Raw genomic sequence first — 19,978 nt, 5'->3', positions numbered from 1 at the left:
TCTACCCAGTACAGCGAGACACAGCATGACTCTGCCACCGTTTACTGCTTTTTCATTAGCCAAGTACGGCACAGCAAAGCTGAAAAACCAGCCCTCGTTTTTTCGGCTGAATGAACATTGCAGTGCATAACATGGCACTGTCCATTAGTGTTGAATAAACAATGCAAACCTCACTGTGCGGCTGTGGATGGAGGAAGGACATTACATTTCATTTCATTACACTGCTGACACTTCCAAAGTGACTTCCAGTTATTTACAGGGTATTGGTTACAGTCCCTGGAGCAATGGGAGGTTAGGCAGGTTGCAGAAGGGCACCTCAGCCATGGATGGAGGTGAAGGGAGGGGTACAGGTGGGATTCAAACCTGCAGCCCTTTGATCGTAAGACCACCTCCCTAACTATTAGACTACGGCTATGGACACCAGTCAGAACGCAGTCAGATGAAGGAATGGGCTACTGGGGATAGGAAGGGAGGGATTGAGGAAGGGAGGAATGAAAGAAGGGCAGTTTATGTTTTGTTGTGCACAATAAGCAGTGGTGCACATCACCTTTTTCAGTGAGACACTCAGGTGAGGACAGGGAATGGTGTTTCGCACTCACCACCCTCACTAGTCTCCAAAGTCTCACTGTCCAGGGCTTAAAAATATTAAATGAATTGGAACGTCCAAACTCTCTCTACCATTCGAGGCAAATAGCTCAAAAACATTCATTGGGAGCAAATATATGAGACATGTCACTTATTTAATATTTGTATGACTAGGACGTACCCAAACAAAGGAAGGTGCTACTTGAGCCAGGGAGGCAGATAGAAGATAGAAGTGGGGAGGGAGGGAAGAGAGCCGCAACCTCTTTGTTGTACTGTAAGGCAATATGAGGATAATAAGTGTTTTGGCTGTATTTGTTCCTCAGCAGTCTGGTTTGGCACAGAGAGCAGAGCAGTCTGCCGAATCGCCGAATCAGGGGCCGTGTAGCACAAGAGTCCTGCGGAGGCTGGGTCGCAACTCGGAGCTCGGAGTGACATAAATGCACGCACGCACGCACGCACGCATACGTACACACACACAAACACGTGTACACAAACACACATTGCGGAGGCTGGGTCTCAACTTGGCTTGGAGCGGCACAGTACAGTACAGTGCGGAACTCGCGCAGATCGAAATGCTGAGATAGACAAGAGTGCAGTGCGGTGGAAAGATGCTATCTTCCATTGCAACCCTACTCCCTATTATGCTATGGGTGCACACACATACACACTGACACACACACTATTGCTCTCTCTCTCTCCCTCTCTGTTTCGCTTTCTCCCTCACACACATGCACACACACACACGCACACACACCCACACACAGTATCGCTCACACACACTAATGCACACATTCACACTGAACATCAACACACACGCACGCACGTACGCGCACACAATCTCTTTTCCACGCTCTCTCTCTTTCTCTGTCTCATGCGCACACACAAAGAAACCCACAGAGAAAACACGCACACACCCGCAGACAATACACACTCCATGTGGGGCTAGGTGGTGCAACTCAGCGCCCCACCCCCATACTGTGTGAAGCAAAGCATAGATGGAGAGATCAGATCACCAACCCCTTTTGCCGAGATTAATAGGGGAAAACAACAACTGACTTTATTGTCACTGCTGTTCTGCCACTGATCGGATGTTGGTGGTGGGATATGAATGAATGGACTTCTCAACAGACCAGCAGGCTAATTAGCATTTTAGTTTCCAGTGACATTGTTTAGGCCATAGCCGTGTGTGTTATTCCATAATCACATGGGGTGTTTACAGTTTGAAGCCCGGCGTGCAGCGCAAGGCGAGCCATGATTGTGCATTTCAAGTAAGCCATTTACACTCTATTATGCGTGTATACTGTAGTTGATGAAGTCATTCAAGACTAAGCTAGGAGTTATCAAAGTAGGATAATTCACTTTCCTCCTGTCGTTTTGTTTATTTAGCAGATACTGTTGTCCACAGACAGTGTTGGGGGTAATGCGTTACAAAGTAACATCGTTACGTAATTTAATTACTTTTGGCAGTAACTTAGGAACGTAACGCATTAACTTACTCTTCAAATTTCAGTAACGTAATTACAGTTACTGCACTGCTGTAACGGTCGTTACTCGTTATTTGAGCCTTTAAATCATCTTCAGGTTTGCTGATATTAGTTCTAGATGCGCAAAGCTCTCCGTCTGGGCTGTTTTTTCCCCCAGCCCTTCTCGAGCTCTCGGGTGAGGGTGTGTGAGAGCACGCACACGCAGACTGATGTTCCTTCCTCGTGCATGCAAGGTCTTTCACTGGGACTTTCATGAGCCCGTTGCGCTGTGATGTGCTTAACACATACTACAATACTTGGAGTTCCACCATCATTTTTTTTCTAACATTACGCCAGGTAAAGTGAAAGGTTTCTTTCTCGTTGCCATGGCGGCGCATCTAGATGCTGCAGCCCGGAGCTCCCAAAACAAATGCCACTTTTTGTTCTTTTTTGTAGTTTTTAATATTGTTTTACTTAGATATAGTGTCAGTTTACAATCAGTAAGTGCATGTGCAGTGTACAGTCCGGAAAAACTGATCGATATCCGACTGGAAAGTTTTATTCTAACCTTTCTTTAAAACCCCTGTCTGCCCAGATCTCACAATTCAACTCTCCCGGATGACCTCAACAACTTTTTTGCACGGTTAGATGAGGGACCCATCCCTCACTCCCCAACTGAACTGATAGACAATGCCCCACATGTAGGCCTGGTGTTAAGCGAGCACGAGGTTCGGTTAAGCGAGCACGAGGTTTTACCTGCATATTTAACATCTCCCTAGAACAAGCTGCAGTCCCCATTTGTCTGAAAACCAGTACCATCGTTCCTGTTCCCAAGCAGGCGGCCATCAAGTCTCTCAATGACTACCGCCCTGTAGCACTCACACCTATTGTGATGAAATGCTTTGAAAGACTGGTGCTAGCACACCTCAAGTCCATCACTCCACCATCCCTCGACCCGCATCAATTTGCCTACAGGGCGAATAGATCTACAGAGGATGGCATTTCATTGGCCATTCACACTGCCCTCTCACACCTGGAGAAACCAAACAGCTATGTGCGAATGCTGTTCATTGACTACAGCTCCGCTTTTAACACCATTCCCCCTATCAAGCTGGCCACTAAGCTGTACAACCTCGGCTTCAGTCCCCATGTCTGCAGATGGATACTGGACTTCCTCAGTGACAGACCTCAGTCTGTACGCATGGGAAAACATCTTTCAAGACCCATCACCCTAAATACAGGTGCGCCGCAGGGATGTGTGTTGAGCCCTTTTTTGTACTCCCTCTTCACTCATGACTGTGATCCTAAGCACAGCACAAACACCATCATTAAATTTGCTGACGACACAACCGTGATTGGCCTGACCTCTGACAACAACGAGTCGGCCTACAGAGAGGAGGTGGAGTAGCTGGCACGCTGGAGCCAAGACAACAACCTGGCCCTGAACTCCAAGAAAACGAAGGAGGTGATCCTGGACTCGGGCAAGGGCAACCACTACCACCAACCCATCAACATCGGAGGGGAGCCAGTGGAGGTTGTACAGAGCTTCAGATTCCTGGGTGTGCACATCAGCGAGGACTTGTCATGGAGCGCCAACACCTCTGCAATGGCTAAAAAGGGATCCCAAAGGCTATATTTCCTTCGCACTCTAAAGAAGGCCCAGCTACCACGAGATCTGCTCACTAACTTCTACAGGTGAATTACATACAGCATTACATCTTGGTACACCAGCTGCACACACGACAACAAGATGATGTTACAGCGCATCATTAAAACAGCAGAGAGAATCATTGGATGCCAACTACCCACACTTGAGGAGATCCACCATACACACTGCACAAACAGAGCATTAAACATCCTTAAAGATCACACACACCCTGGTCACAGGCTCTTCACCATGCTACCATCTGGCAGGCGCTTTAGGACTCTGCGTGCCCGCACTACGAGAATGAAGGACAGCTTTTACCCTACTGCCATTAGACTCTTGAACTCAATACGTCACCTGCCCCCCCTCAATACTTCAGGACTATCGATACTGTGAGATGCACATGGATTTTTATGGATTTTTATATATTATTTATTTACTTTTTTTTGTGGGCATTTGTGGGTTACTACTAAACATAATCTCGCTATATTTATATAGTGACAATAAAAGTCTACTCTCTCTACTACTCTAAAGTGAAAGTGATTCGCTGCACAGTTCAATCTACAGTCATTCCGAGTCAACCGTTGCGCAAATGCATGAATGAAACAGCTGTACCCATCGCAAATGCCATGGCCTCTGTTGTGCTCACTGATGACATATTGGTTAGATACAATGCAAAAAAAATGTTTGGGTAGCTCCGTCTGCAGCAGCAGCCAGCGCGAATCAAGTAGACTAATTGGGAATAACGTGAGAACAACAGCACAAGCAACTACTGCGTTGAGGCCGTTCTTCAGGCTATTAAAATGTGCCAGATCACACCATCTTCCAGCACGAACGAATTCTGCATTCCGTAGAATCCTTAATAATAATGTTGATGCATACAATCCAAGGACGTTTTTAATCAGGAAACTGAAAGGCTAAGGTGCAACATCTAGGAGAGGATATGTAAGCCTAGAGTGTCCTTACCTACAACTTTTCTGTTTGGTATGGCCACCTCACCCTACTCATTCTGTTTTTATTCTGTGAGACCAAAGGCAATTTTCATGCTGACATGACAATAAAAATCTATTCTATTCTATTCTATGGAGTAATGTTAGACTAGATTCAAATGTATTGACACTGTTATCAATAGGACTAAGCTTACAGGGCAATCATGAAAAGCATTTTAGATGTGAGAATGACAATAACCCTAGGCCCTATATGAGGGATTCCATAGAGGTACAGTTTTCCCATATTAAAATATCTACACAGCCGGCCTACAACCTGGGGAAGCAGGTGTATTATGAGTTGTGCCACTACACTGGTTAAAATCCCTTTTCCCGCGAAAAGTAAAGTAATAAGTAACAAGTTACTTTTTAAATTTAGTAATAAGTAAAGTAATTCAATTACAATTGAAAGCAGTAACTAAAGTAAAGTAACCAATTACTTTAAAAAAGTAACTTACCCAACACTGTCCACAGACACTTTCAGAATGAGAATACGCTACACAGAATCTGGAAGGTGAATTCTCCCGATGTGTCTTGTCAGACCCATGTGTCTTGTCAGACACATGATTGCTTCCTTTTGTAATAGTATACTGTCTACAGGAAGCTTTAATGGTCTTTGCTGAGGAAGACTAGGGTTCGTGTAACATCAGACTGTTTGGCACTCCTCCTTGACCTAGGTGTCATCCGGTGTGTTCATGCTCAGGAAAGTCAATTGTGGGGTGTGCAAACAGATTAGTTGTCCTGGGCCCACGGGCAGGGGAGGCCCAGAATTGGGTCTTCATTACATTGTGTATTGTATATGGGTTTTTGTCCCTTTCAGATGACTTTGTCCCGGGCCCTGCCAAAACTGTCAGCAGCCCTGCTCATGTTTATCACCTCCACTGAGGTTCTGACTCACCAGTTCCCAGTGAAATAGCCCAGGAGCCAGATCACATACCGTAATGGTGCATTGACTGCTTCAATGGAATATCCCATCACACCCAAGCCGGCTACGTCGTTTCTCGACTGAATTCCAACACAGCTCTGGCAGGGGAGGGAAAGAAGTGCATGCCTTTTCCAAACCAGAACATCTGTTCATGTGTGCTGCAGCAATCCGTTCAAAACCTGTCAGCACTGAACAGCTTGCCCTTTATCTAAAATATATTACCTCAGCTTATGAACTCTGGTATACTGTAGATGTATAAAAATGGGAGCATAACAAGGGATCATAAAGCATTGCAGTGGCTACAGAAATAAGCAGTTGAGCCGACTTCAAAAAATATAAGGTAACCTTCTGACTTGGCTGCCTGCCAGGGATACAGCATGGAAGTTGTGCCAGCAGCACACTACCGTAGCGTGCCACTATATAATAGGCAATGCGGACTTGATCCTTAGCCTCCACCTTTTGACTTTGCTAATCTTGCTAATTCTTTACAATTTAGACTTAACCTTGCCCTACAGTGTTCCCTATTTCATGTACCGATGTGTACGTAATAACATCCATGCTGGAGTCTCATAATCTAAACTGCCTTAGAACTGTTTGTGTGTTTTTTTCTCTCTTTAGTTTCAGTGAATGTTAACTTGAGTTCTCACACACAAACATTCACGCACACACAGTGCCCTGAGCAGCAGGTGGTCTGACGTACAGTGCAGTAGCCGCGGCAGCTCTGATGGGCTTAGCCCAGATTACCTGTGCCCGTGCTAGGATTGTAAAGTTAGCACCGGGTAAGGGGGTTATCACCGTGGTAGCAGACGCCCTCCCTCACACTCTCACACTCCCACACTCCCACACTTACTTTACACACACACACACACACACACACACACACACACACACGCGAACACACACGCGAACACACACACACACACACACACACACACACACACACACACACACACACACAGACACACACACACACACAGTAGTTGTACAGTAAACTCAGTGGTTGTACAGTAAACAACAGTTAAACAGCCACCCCCTCTCTTGTCGTGTCTTGTTTTGAATACAACTTCTGGTGTGACCATTTCTTGCAAAGCAGCTCATTTTCATCTTGCGGCATCTATTACGCAAGTGACGGGTGTGATCCACTCTGCATGACTGACTATGTCAGATCAGATCAGTTGATGGAGCTGAGTACAGGTGGAAATACCCTTGTGTTCCTTGTACGAAGTATGTTATGTTCATATACAGTATACGGATGTGCAAAAACAAAATCGTTTTCACGATATACTGCATCGATTCATGACAATGCATTGCAATACTTATTTTCACGATTTTCATGATTGTCAATTGATTATTCAATATTAAACTTGAATTTGCCAATGGTTCATTTTATTCAGTAGTAGGTAAGAGTGCGTAATATTTCTGTTATTTGCATTAAATGTTGCTCTTTTGAATAACACTAGTACATATATATTGTATGATTTGTGGACTTCACAAAGTGCCTTTAAATACCAGGCTGATGTAAACAGGGGGCAATGCTGACATGATCTGACCTAATTAGTGGAGTGGAACAGCTGTCCAGCGACAGGCAGGCCCTGAGCCCAGGCTGAGAGAGACCCTGGTGGGTGTGTGGAACTAGAAATAGAGTGAGAGGCGGCGGTAACGGTGCTAATACGCAGCGTGTGACTGAGTGACCAATGTCAGCCACGAGCCGCGAGCCACCGCCCCGTTTCATCCGTTGACCTGCCCTGTCTTTCAGCACCGTTGCCCGCCATGACGGCGTGATGTCTGCATGAGCCCTGTTAAGCCCCGTAAAGGACTCCACTCCACACAGCACCAAAATAACACTGCGGATGGGGATGTGGATGTGGATGGGGATGTGGGTGGCTGAATCGAGGGAAATTATGATGACACGACCATCATTGTCATTGCAGAGGCAGTGCTGGGATTAGGTTCTGTAAAGCCCCTCCCACCCAATCTCCTTGTCTATCACAGAACAGACTGTTTACTACCTGCGACCACATGGGTAGGCTAAGCTGTCGGCTGAGACGTTGAGCACTGACATGGATATTAATAACACACAGGCACAGCCGTCTCACACTGAGGGCTGAATGTCGTGCAAGAATAACTGGCTAGCAGTTCTCTTAACAACCCAATTAGCAGCCCCTCACTATATGTGAATCTTCAATTCAGATAAACATGGCCACTTCTCCCCATTTTGTGTGCAAAAGTGTCCAAATCGACCTACTTTTATATCAGTAACTATATGTATTACAGGCAGCATAATATTCTATAATATGTAAGATCTGGCATCATAATATTCTACATTATAAGTAAGATGAATTCTTGTCGTTCTTTTCTTATCAAGTCTGCAGGTCATGACCTTCCACTAGTTTACATAACAGCCGCCGTTGTTGTACATGTAAATCCAGCTGACCCAGCCCCCAGCCTCCGCTCTGTTTCCTATAGGATGATAACCCCCACGTCCCAGAGGAAGCACTGGCCACTTTTCCAGCTCACAGATACCCGCTTGACGGCTTCCTGTATACTGGTTACAGTCAAATGCGCCTCAGATATGAAGTTGCTGAAGTTCTCAAACATCAGTGTCCTTCTGGTGCTCCTTCAGCCCACCAGTGTCTGTCTGATCTATTAGCTGTAGCTGAATGTTCATGTACATGACATACCGTTACATGTATACAATGTGTTGTCTTTTACCATGCCTCACAAGTACTTAATTTGAAGGAGTGGGTTGATCTACTGTATTCTGTCTGCTGCACTGTTGGTTCAGTATCAGCATGCATTTATATGAGCAATGTGAGGCCCTGTAGATTATTGTTTATTACAAAAAAGTCACATGTCTGCCTCATGATGTTAACATGGGACGACATGTACTGTACTGTTTGCTCAGACAGACCCCACTTTCCCCCCTTCTTAACGTTAATCTCTCATCTCTCTCCCTGAGACTCTCCCTCTCTCCCGTCAACCAAGTTTCTCCCTCTCTCCCTCTCTCCCTTTTACTCTCACTCTTCAACTCTTCATCTCTGCCCCTAGCACTCCTCTCTCTTCCACTCCATCTCTCCCTCTCTGTCTGTGTGTGTGGTCGAGGGGGTCATGCGTGTGTGCGTGTAGATATTATTGCAGGCGAGTTCCTTCAGGTAGTGCAGACCAAGCTCTCTGGTAGGGATGGGATATCGGTATCAGTGTATCGGTATCGGGTTCAGATATCAACATAATTCAGAGATCGGATCGGATCGGAATTTTCCCAAAGTATCGGAATTTTCGTGATACTGACATTGAGCCAGGTGTAATGTTAATTTGAAATCATAATACTTCGTTTTCAAGATGGGATTGTTAGTTTTTTGCTCGTTACTTTTCACTCATTAATTGTTTTTTTGTTCTTCTGACTTCCTTTTCTGACCAAATAGTCTACTTGGGCCTACCTCAAGTTGAAATCCATGCATATATATGGTTTTGGGATTGGATCGGAGTAGTATCGGTATCGGCAGATTTCCAATTTTAGATATCGGGATCGGATCGGAAGTGAAAAAATGTGTATCGGTGCATCCAAGCTCTCGGGCTCCCCAGCCGAGCCAAGGGGGAATCCTCTGTTATTTAACACGGCCCACTGCTCTGTGGGGACCCGATTCGCCCAAGAGGATGGCCGATGGATGGCCGATAAACACACAAGACAAAAAAGGGAGGGAAAAAAGACAGAGAGAGAGAGATAGGGAGAGGAGAGAGTGGGGGGAGTGGTGTGAAGTGTAGACAAGTGTAGACAAGAGGAGAAAAAGTAGACCTAACCAGCAGTGAACAGAGAGTCGGACGCATGGAGGAGTGTGACACGTTTAAATGTTGCAGTGTTAATTCAACACGTAGAATGTAGGAACAACTAGAGAGAGAGAGAGAGAGCTGTTGGTTGCCAATGGGGGCTGTGTTCAGCTGGGGATTTGCTCTACTCGTGGATACAGCTGTGGTCCTCGGCCTCTGGAGTGTAAGTCTGACCCCAATGACAATGGTTTGGCTCGTTTGGGCACAGCAAAAGATGCAGTGTTCATTTGAAACTTAGATGATTGATTTAACTTATTTTTTAGTGTATTTGCTCAAGAATAAGGCTTGAGCCCAAGTGTTGAATGAACTGCATTCTGTACTGTGTACGAATACGTGTCTGACAGGATGAGATATCAAGATCACTTTTTTGTTGTGTTGTTTGCAAGCTTTTAAGATTTTTCAGAGTAGACTAAATGTTTCTAATGGACAGACCTGCAAACATTTGCTTGTGTTTTTTAAACCTTGTCCAAGTTTAGTATGGACACACTTCTGTTGTGTACAGTTCTGTGATGTTCGAAAGACTGAAAATAATTAAGGCAAGGCAAGGCATTTTTATTTGTATAGCACATTTCACAGAAGCAGTTCAATGTGCTTCACAAAAAAATACTTAAAATACTCAAGGCGTGTGTGATCAAGTTGTTGGTGACATAGCTGTGCAGTCAGGTGTCGCGAGTACACTGTCTGTTTTGTAGAACACTACTGCCCTGCAGGTGCAGGGAGAACTGTGTCCCAATTAGTGGCGAGACGAGACAGTGTTGTTTACAACCCAACATGTGGTCCCCCTTATCTCTGCACAACAGTCCAAACCCCCGTAGGGGACCAAAAATAAAAGACTCAGGAAACTAGGGGTTTGACCTATTGTCAGGTTAAATTTTCCAGTTTAGCCCAATCAAATTCATCCGACTCCCACCATAGCAGAAATGACTTCAGGCTCTGTCGTGGCCGCCTCAATAATAACATTGTGGTTTTGTTTTTGTGTAGTTGTGCTGTGCTCTGCGATTGCCCTCATTGATACCCATCTCAATCCATTTCCTCTTTTCCTCCCCAGGTCCAGGACTCCCTTGAGGGCGCCCCGCATGACGACGGTGTAGAAGGGGCGGGGGCTTCCGCCGACGTCGACTCCGACTCCGATCCCCGGCTGTGGAACAACGGCCCTGCGTCGCCTGCGGCAGCGACTCTCTCAGAAGAGAGTTCGACAGAGGACTACTTTGACTCCAACAACACGTGGCAGAACGAGGCGCTTTCTTCGGACCTTAGCCCAGACAGGGAGGACTGCCCCTCTGTCTTCCAGGGGGGGGCTCAGGACAAGGACCTCTATAAGGGATGGCGACTGGAGGAGAGCAGCCTCTCCCAGGACTGTAGGCCGCATCGGCCCCAGAGGAATTCCAGCAGCCTAGACAGTGGACCCACGCAGGCCAGCACCACCAGCAGCAGCAGCAGCAGCACAGACTCTAATAAGCATTTAGAACAGCACAGTTTATCGGCCTGCAGTGCAGGTGCCCCAGCTGATCGCTTACCATGTAAAGACAACACCAGCACACAAAGCGCAGCTTTTAATCACTTAAGCTGTCTAGATACACAGAACAGAAGTACAGGAAGCGCAGGCAGCACTACCAACATAGTCAGCACCATCAGCTTAGAGGCATGCAGTTCAGAAACAAAGATCTTGTCTGCAGACTCACACTGTGCAGATGCAACATGCATAGACTCGTCCTTTTCTAAAACAATAGGAGCTGAAGCAGCACAGCCTTCCGACACCAGCTCTGCAGCACTTAGCACTGACACACACTGCATCTCACTGCAGAGCCATAGTAGCGAACAGAACAGCAGCACAAACACTAACGGACTTGCCACACAAGCACAACAAAGCACATGTAGTAGTAAGCACAGTCGGAGCGTTTCACACGAGACCCCGAAGTGTATCCCAGACACGGACACAAAGCCCAGCAATGAAACAGCCATATTGTGTTTCGACTCTCAGGTGTGTAGGAGCACTATAGCGGAACAGGATCCCCTCACAGGGACAGACGGTGCCGTTAGAAACTCAACAGATCCCGGGGAGGCCGGACTTCCTCCCTTGTCAGCCCCTCGTCCTCCCATCCCTCCATGCCCCCTTTCGGAGACTCATTCTGAGCCACCGCGGGCCACTCCTTGTTCACGCTCAAGGACTGGGTTGAATGGTGTGGCGTTGAAAACGGGCCAAGGAGAGCAACGGCCGTCGGAAACAGGGACAGAGGCTTCTCCTCAAGCACGCAAGGATGAGGTTACATCCCCCAAGTTAACATGTGAGGCTCTTGAGAAGAAAGACATTAGTTGTGAAGAAACTGCCAACCGTTTGCTAACCTGTAACGAGAGTGTCTCTCTCGAAATAAGCAAAGATAGGGGTACTGATGAGCATTTCCACAAAGAGTCAATTAGCCTACAAACAGACTCCAATGCATATAATATAGGACAATCTGACACTGTGAAGCAGCCTGCGGAATGTTCACCCCTCCCCCACAGCGGCTGCAAGGACGCTCCCTTGCAGACTTGTGATGTAAGGCTATCCACTTTGCACACACGGGCCCATAAAGAGAAAGGGGAGGAAAGGCAACAGGCCTTATCAGTGGAGGAGAGCAAAAAGAAGCAAGACGAAGAGAGAGGGGAGGACAAGCAGCAGGAGAAGGAGGAGGAGGAGGAGGAGGAGGAGGAGGATAAACCGAGCTGCCGTGTTTACTTAAAACAGGAACAGGATGCAAAGACCATACAGCAACCCCTAAAATCAAACTCTCACACACATGTGCTTTCAGATCACGAAGAACAGCAGAGCCTAACGAGCAAGAAGGCTGAGCAGCCAAAGCAACGCAGCCCTACAGACAAAACAGCAGAGGACACAGACAAATCACATTCAAAAACAAAGACCGACGCAGGTGATAGCAGGATACCGGGAAGTGGAAACCTCAGCGACCTTGAGCAGAGGCGTCATCATGAAACGGAACTTCTTCAGGCCGATATCATCGCCACCGTGGCCTCTGATCTCAGGACTATAGAGATCACTCTGGACACCCACACGTCGACGCTCGCAAAGCAGGTCCAATCGCAGTTGAATGAGCTCGTGCCTCGCTGCTGTGGCGGCAAGTCTTCCTCGCATTCCGACTCCAACAACAACACCAAGCCTGTTGTGGGCCCCAGCAGTGGTGTGGTGGAGTCAAATAGTTCCAAGCGCACCCCTGGGCATATCTCCATAGACAGATCGGAAAGTGGCATTGAGGACTGCGATAAACTTTTCCACACCCACGCCCAAACCGAGGCGAGAACAGAAACCACAGACACAGTCTTGGGGATCCCCAACGGAGCTGTGAGCCCGACAGAAAAGGAGTCGGACGACAACACTGAAGAGCTCCTCCGGCCACTTGACTTTGAACCTTACTGGAGCAGTGAGGACTCTGCCTTGTCAGGGTTGGGAGATGATACAGATGGTGGGCGTTGCGAATTCACCCTATCTGAGGAGGATGCACTGACAAAACCTGCACAGCAGAAAGAGTATCTCGACAGTGAGAAACAGCTTTGCCACCATAATCACACACATTCCCCACAGTCTCCAGAGTGCAGTGAAGACAGTAGCAGAATACCGAGTTTTGCTATCACCGCCTCCACCCCGGACTTTCCCCAAACGCAAGAAAATGGGCACGACCGTGACTCTTTAGCTCCCGTTTTGGACACTGAAAATATACAGTCGGACAATAACAAAGAGCCAGACAAGAAGGAGGGTCAGCCATACACATCAGCCAAGTTCTTATCAGACAGCTGCAGCACTGACAACAGCGTAGACAACAGCACAATCAGCGGTGATTGTCAAGACTCTGTGGATTGCAGTTCAGTCGGTCCAGCTACCTCCTCACCCTCTCATGTTGTCCAGACGTCAGTAAGGATAGTGAGGCACCCGTATCCAGACTTGGGGCTTGGCGTACTCTTGGTGCCTAGCCTTGAGCCCATTCTGGAGACAGACAGGTCCCAGGAGAATGCTGTGGTGGCTGAGGATGACGAAGTGAAAAGCCAAGCGCAGAAAAGAGGCAGAGGGACAGGCATGAAGCCGGCTGGGGAGGAGAGAGAAGCGAGAGACGCCATAGTCTTCTCCTCCGACACTATGCCTGCCTCGTGCCATCAAGCTCATCAGAGCCCTGCCGTGGATAACTATGTCAAAGTCACGTCCACCTGTGCAGAGGCAGAGCAGCCCGGTGAGGCTGACCTTGCAAGTGGTCAAAAGGTCGCGACCTTGCAGGTTGACGAGGACCTGACTGCAGAGAGGCGGAAGAGGAGCCCCACGGCCTCATCTCAGGATCTGGACACCACCAGCACCAATAGCGAGGAGACAGATGAGCAATCTGCGTCTCACACAGGGGGTGGGGGCCCGGGAAAATCCTCGAAGAATAAGGGAAAGGGCTCAAAGTTCTCCGTCTTTGCAAAGATGCCCTCTTTCAGGAAGGGAAAAGGCGCCACCAAGGACGGCAATAATAAAAAAGCACAGAGCGAGTCCGCGGACGGCGGAGGAGTGGATCTCTTGTTCTACAGGACACACAGCCTCGAGCCAAGAGAGACAGAGCGTGACAACTCGGACGATGATGTCTTCTACAAGGGTGATGGCGGCGGCCACCAGCCAGCCCTGCAGCAGACACCAACATTCTCGCCATCACCGTGTGACGGGGAGGAGGACGAGGACCACGGATTCTACTCCTCGGCGCCCCGCACACGGCACGTCCGCCAGTTGTGCAAGGAGGAGACGGACAACAAAGAAGGGAGCCCCGAGTCGACGCAGAACCGGCTCACCCCTGCTGGTCAGGATGCACTGAACTATAAAAGGAGCAAGAGCAGCGACAGCCTGAGCCTGCGGCTGCGCTTATCTCAGGCCCACAAGTCTCTGTCCAGCCTGTTTGAGTCCCGATTGCTGGACAAAGAGTTTGTTGAGGAGCAAGGGGCTCCGGGTCGACCGGAGGGGGGAGAGGAGCAGCCCAGCAGGGGTGGAGGAAAGCAGGCCTGGAAGAAGCTTCGGAAGGCCAAGGAAGCAGAGCTTCTACGCCGCACCATGTCGGTGCCAGAAGGAGACAGCCCAAAAAGTGGTACACGGCAGGTGCATAGTGACTACGCCACTCGCACGGCCCAGGAGAGGCTGAGCGTTCCCGGGACTCCCGGCTCGCCCGGTAGCCCCCGCACTCTCTGTCACAGCGACCCCCTCAGTAAGAGGGCCTTACAGCAGGACAGTCAGGACGACTCGTCACAGGGGAGTAGGTCAGAAGGCCGTCGGAGAAAAGCCTCACCTAATGGCCTGTCAATTAGCTTCTCGGACTCTGGCCCACAATCTTCCGATGACTCTGAAGCCCTGCCTAACCCTGACTCCACCCCCTTGTCACCCCTGAGTCCTTGTTCCGCAGCCAGTCCGGCCGGACCCGCATCTACCCGGTCGCCCGGGACCTGTGACGCCGTAGACGGACCAATACGGCCAATGAGCCCCAAACCCCACATGAGCCCCAGGCCTGCTGCCCAGCGGCGGGCCTTCCGCTACGGTCCGGCACGCTCCAGTGCGCTCTCGCTCATCCTCCTGGGCCAGGGGATGAGCGTGGAGGCGCTGTCGGAGCCCCCGGAGAGGCCCAAGACTCTGAAGCCCAAAGCGGGTCCCATGGGGTCCCTCAGTCCCCTGAGTCCCCAGGAGCCTCTCAGCCCGCGGGAGGATGGGTCTCTGGAGGGCCAGTCTCAGAATAGCCTGGTGGCATCCACATCCAGCAATGAGCTTGAGGTGAGTTCAAAATCATAGGCAAAGAGCACTTTATTTATCAGAATTGTATGCAACAGGCGTTAGCACAGAAGATTGAAATGCCATTTGACTGTAACCAAACTACAATGTGCAGGTAAAACTAAACACACTGATATAGAGATTAAATGACACACACACACACACACACACACACACACACACACACACACACACACACACACACACACACACACACACACACACACACACACACACACACACACACACACACGCTATTGCAGTAAAAATAAACATACTGATACAGGTATTTCCTTTATTAAAATGTGCTATGCTTCATGGTGCTATTTTTTGGTGAGTACACAGTGAGGTAGGGGTGTTATAAAGTCTTTCTAATAATCAGATCCTGATCCTGTTCTATATATGTAATCATCTGGTATGAGCACAGATGTTCACAAAATGTGGAATATGCTTTTCCTAGTAGGCCTATAGTAGTTTATTATTGTGCGCTCAAATTGAGTTGAAATGAACACAGATGTTTTGAGAATGAACGCAGGGTTTTTGCATAACTGTTTCGTTTTGACATGTGCTGGAGAAGATTGATGACTTCTCTGTCAGGTCAGCAAAACTAGTTCAAATCAGTTTGTACAATCACAGAACCAGAAAGAGATTGTTTTTTGAACAAGCAGTTTCCAGCGGATTTTCAGTTTCAAAAGACACCCTTGTATCGCATAATCAAAATCAAGCCGACCAAATCCAGCCGAGAAAAGAACTGTCGAGTTTCTGTTGAGAAACTTGGCCAAGATCCACCCCAATTACCATGCCAGTTGGATTTTGTCCCTTTGTAAAAGTTGCTAGGTGAAAAAGAAACAACGGCTTTCACTTGGAAGACACAGAAACCACACATCAAAACATGTCTGTGTAACCTTTACCGTAATGTACAGTATAAAAATATGTTTGAGTGTGAAAGACCCCCAGCGAGAGACTAACTCATTATCCCCCCCACCCCCCTTCAAAAAAGGGCAACATTATGATTGAGTGGCTGAGCTAGCCCCATGCGTCCCGCGTCACTGGGGATGAGGAGGATAAAGGGAGCTTGTTTACGCTTGGGAGACAGCCAGAAGCACACACACAAGTGTTTGCGCTCCCTCTACCCGCTACCATCTACCCTCTCGACTTGGCTCTGTCCGGCCATGGCACTGAATACTGAATATAAATATCCAACTGATGAAGTGCGACTCTAACTCTCCTTCCCGTCAGCCCTTTCATTCAAATGTTTCTGTGTTTGTGTGTGCGCGCTCATGTGAGAGTGTGTGCGTGCGAGCGCGAGTGTATGTGAGTGTGCCTCTATGTGTGTGCGTGTGTGTACGCACATGTTCGTCTGTGTGTGTGTGTGTGTGTGTGTGTGTGTGTGTGTGTGTGTGTGTGTGTGTGTGTGTGTGTGTGTGTGTGTGTGTGTGTGTGTGTGTGTGTGTGTGTGTGTGTGTGTGTGTGTGTGTGAGAGAGAGAGTGTATTAATGTGTCTGTGTTCACTCCTGAAGGCCAGAGGTAGAACAAGTCGCTCTTTATCTCGCCTCTTGCCTCCCCTCACAAACACACAGCGAGACGATGAAGATTTAGAAGCCTGTGTCAGCTCTCTTTACCATGCTTGTCAGTTAGCTGTGGTGGTAGATTTCCATTCATTTTGCTAACACAGCCTGCCCAGTGTTAGCATACATACAACACAACACAACAGTCGTCCCTGCCTGATGCTTTGGCCAAGGCCAGCCAGGAAAATAAAAGTCTAGCTCCATCTAGAGGCCGTTGGTGAACTGCAGGCAGCGAGGATGATGGGATAGCCAAGCACCCCCCGCTGGGAAGTGCTGGGTCCTAACGGCTTTTCTTAGTTCTGTAATTACAGCCACAGGAAATGGGCTCTGGCCTATTCTAGTGTCTGGAAAGTCTGGTTTTGTGTGAATACCATTCGTACAGTACTGTACGGGTGGTGAAAATGCCAGGATGTTATGATGACTCAGCGTTCCAAATGCCGTTGTTTGTCGGCACCTGTTGTGGCATGACATGGTTGACACTCCCCATGACATGCTTGTGGAAACCTCGAATGAACCCTGAAGGGTCAGACAGTGCTAATCGCTAAAAGAATAGAGACACGGTCGATTTACATAGACCAAAGGCTTAGAACAGGTTACGAAAAGCAGCAGTAAAGCTTAAGGCATTGCCAGGTAATGTTTTTGTTAAACCTTGAAATAATAATATTGAAAAAATCATTAGTGGTTCTTAACTTGTGTTGCTGTCTCATGTATGTCCTAACCACAATAATAACAATCGAGGGGTGGGTCCTGTTAGTAGTTAAAATGAGAGACAAGTATACTTAAAACTGTTAGGACAACTGAAAAAACAAAAGCTCGGCCCTGCTGTGGCCAACCGGTAGTGCGCTCGCCTCCCATGTAGCTGACCCGGGTTCGATTCCCGGCCCGGGTCCTTTGCCGACCCCTCCCCATCTCTCCCTGTGCACTTCCTGTCCATCTCTCAGACTGTCCTATCAATAAAGTCAAAAAAGTCAAAAAAAAAGCTCCCTAAACTAAGGACATAGTTGCTTTACACATCAAGCCTAGACAGAAAAAAAACTTGACTTGATTTCCATTGCTGTGCCTTTCAAGACCTCACTAGATGGCAGTAAGCCTGTCACACTGCCACCAACCCCAGCCAAGAGGCTCATGGAGCTGGTGGACACACCACGCCGGGACACCCGAAGCCCGGCCCCCGTCAGGCCCGTATCGCACGCGGGCACGACCGCAACGTCACCAGAACCGGTCCAGGTGTACCGCCAACGGAGGTGCTGTTCGGACGACTTGTGGATCGAGCAGGAGAAGAACCGGAAGAGGAGGCTGGACCGGGCCATGAGGGAGATGAGCTCCCGGCAGCCGGGAGAGATGGAGAAAGTAAGAGAGGCCGTAAGCTGGTCACGGGATGCTGGTCATCACCCGTCGCTTTGCCTCTGCTCTCCTACGAGAGCACTCTGTCCTCCTGCCTTTCGCTTGTCTCTTCTCCTCTTGCTGTCTTTGCTGCGTGTCACTGGTTATTGGTCACTGCCTTACGCGCCTTCTGTCCTCCTGCCTTTCTCTTGTCTTTTCTCCTATTCATTTCTTCTTGGTCACTGGTCACTGGTCATCAGTTGCTCCTCTACTCTACCAGCGAGTGCTATCTGCCCTCCTGCCTTTCTCCTGCCATTTCCTCTCCTTTTTATCTCTTTCTCGTTGCCTTTGGCCTAGTGTCTGTATCTAGTTTCTCCTAGTTTCTCTCTTCTCTTCTTCCTCGCTGGTTGCTGGTCACTGGTCACTGGTCACCAGTCGCTGTCCTCCACTCTGCCAGTGAGCACCTTCTGTGCTCTTGCTTTTCTCCTGTCTCTTCTCTTACTTTCTTTCTCTCTTTGTCACTGGTCTTTGGTCACCTTTTGGTGTCCACTCTACCAGCGAACGCCTCCTGTCCTCCTGCCTTGCACCTGTCTCGTTTCCTCTTCTTTTATTTGTCTCTGGTCACTTGTCACAGGGTAAACCGTCGCTCTTCCACTCTGCCAGCGAGTGCTCTCTGCCCGCCTGCTTTCCTCTTTGTCTTTTTCTCCTCTTCGTCTCTTTGTCACTGCTCTTGGCCTAGTGTCTGCTCCTAGTAGTTTCTCTCTTCTCCTCTTCCTCACGGTTTGCTGGTCACCAGCAAGTCGCTCTTCTCTAATGAGCCACTGTGCTCTGCCCTCCTGCATTCTTTTCTTGTCTTCTTCTCTTTGCTGCTGCTGCCTTTGGCCTGGTGTCTGTTCCTAGTAGTACCTCTCTTCTCTTCTCTTCCTCCTGAACCTGAACTAGTGGGTTCATTTAGTGGGTTAATTTCTTCTGCTTTCAGGCCTATCCCTTCAAGGCTTGTTCTTTTCTTCATCTACTGTACATCCACACCCTTCTCATGTCTTGGCATCTACCTCTACTTTTTGCTATCTTTTTGCACATTTGTATTCATTTTTCTTGACTACCTGTAGTTTCTTCTTCATTTTTTAATTAGACATTGAATTGCATTGTGGCATTTGTGTATCAAGTATCTACAAACAATTGCCAACATCTGCATTAAAAAGTGGAGGCATGCTTTTAAGCAGTGTGTTTCCCGTAGTTAACTTATCAAAAAATTCAGAAGTTATTGTTGATGAAGCGCCCAACTCCTTCTACATACAGAAATACAGTATGTCTGTGATCAAGGTATGTATCTACGTATTTATCTATACTCTCACCAGAGGTGTCAAAAGTAAAGGTAAAGGTAAGAAAGAAATGTTCTGTTACACACATTATGTGAGTAACCAGTCGACCTGTGTACTTGTCTCTGCACTGGTTGGATCAAGTTTGTGCAGGGTCCTTTTTAGTTTTTAAGTGATTTTCAGTAACAACACAGTCTATCTATCTCATTAGGTACAATGGAGTAAATGGTGTAACAGCTATGTAATATCTGTTGCACTTGCACCATGAATTTACTTTTAATTTTGACAGCTGACTCTTACCATTCACCACACCCCACAGGCCAGGACGCGCCTCTCCCTTTCCGCCATGGATCCCTTCACCGGGACGCCCCTGCGAGCCCACAGCTTCTCCCAGAGCACGCCCATCGGCCTGGACTGCCTGGGCTGGAGACGACGCATGTCCTACCCCTGTAAGTCACACTCTTATCTTGCTTTGGTACACTGTTGCTCGAGTTCGGCCGAGAACTCTTGCTAATGTTTATCACTGCTTTTGCTAAAATTGAAGCTTTGTGTGTGTTTTTGTGAGTTTCTGT

The 19,978-nt window shown here is 48.1% G+C and overlaps 1 protein-coding gene across 8 annotated transcripts in view; it reads left to right on the top strand.

Moving 5' to 3' along the window:
- Nucleotides 1–19,978, top strand: part of arhgef4 (Rho guanine nucleotide exchange factor (GEF) 4) — a 187,741-nt gene that overhangs the window by 76,277 nt on the left and 91,486 nt on the right. For 5 of the 8 annotated variants that reach the window (XM_063206812.1, XM_063206811.1, XM_063206815.1 and 2 more), the window contains 3 exons: nucleotides 10,478–15,199; nucleotides 17,833–18,114; nucleotides 19,726–19,855. In XM_063206812.1, coding sequence (XP_063062882.1) covers nucleotides 10,478–15,199; nucleotides 17,833–18,114; nucleotides 19,726–19,855 — 5,134 coding nt within the window. Of the gene's footprint in view, nucleotides 1–1,764; nucleotides 1,854–9,193; nucleotides 9,593–10,477; nucleotides 15,200–17,832; nucleotides 18,115–19,725; nucleotides 19,856–19,978 lie in introns of those variants that run through there. The other 3 variants (XM_063206819.1, XM_063206813.1, XM_063206816.1) reach the window with 3 other exon arrangements.

Source organism: Engraulis encrasicolus, chromosome 9 (genome assembly GCF_034702125.1).
Source record: "Engraulis encrasicolus isolate BLACKSEA-1 chromosome 9, IST_EnEncr_1.0, whole genome shotgun sequence".
Lineage (NCBI taxonomy): Eukaryota > Metazoa > Chordata > Actinopteri > Clupeiformes > Engraulidae > Engraulis > Engraulis encrasicolus.
The sequence above is the reverse complement of the archived record's forward strand: the minus strand, read 5'-3'. Positions and strand labels throughout refer to the sequence as shown.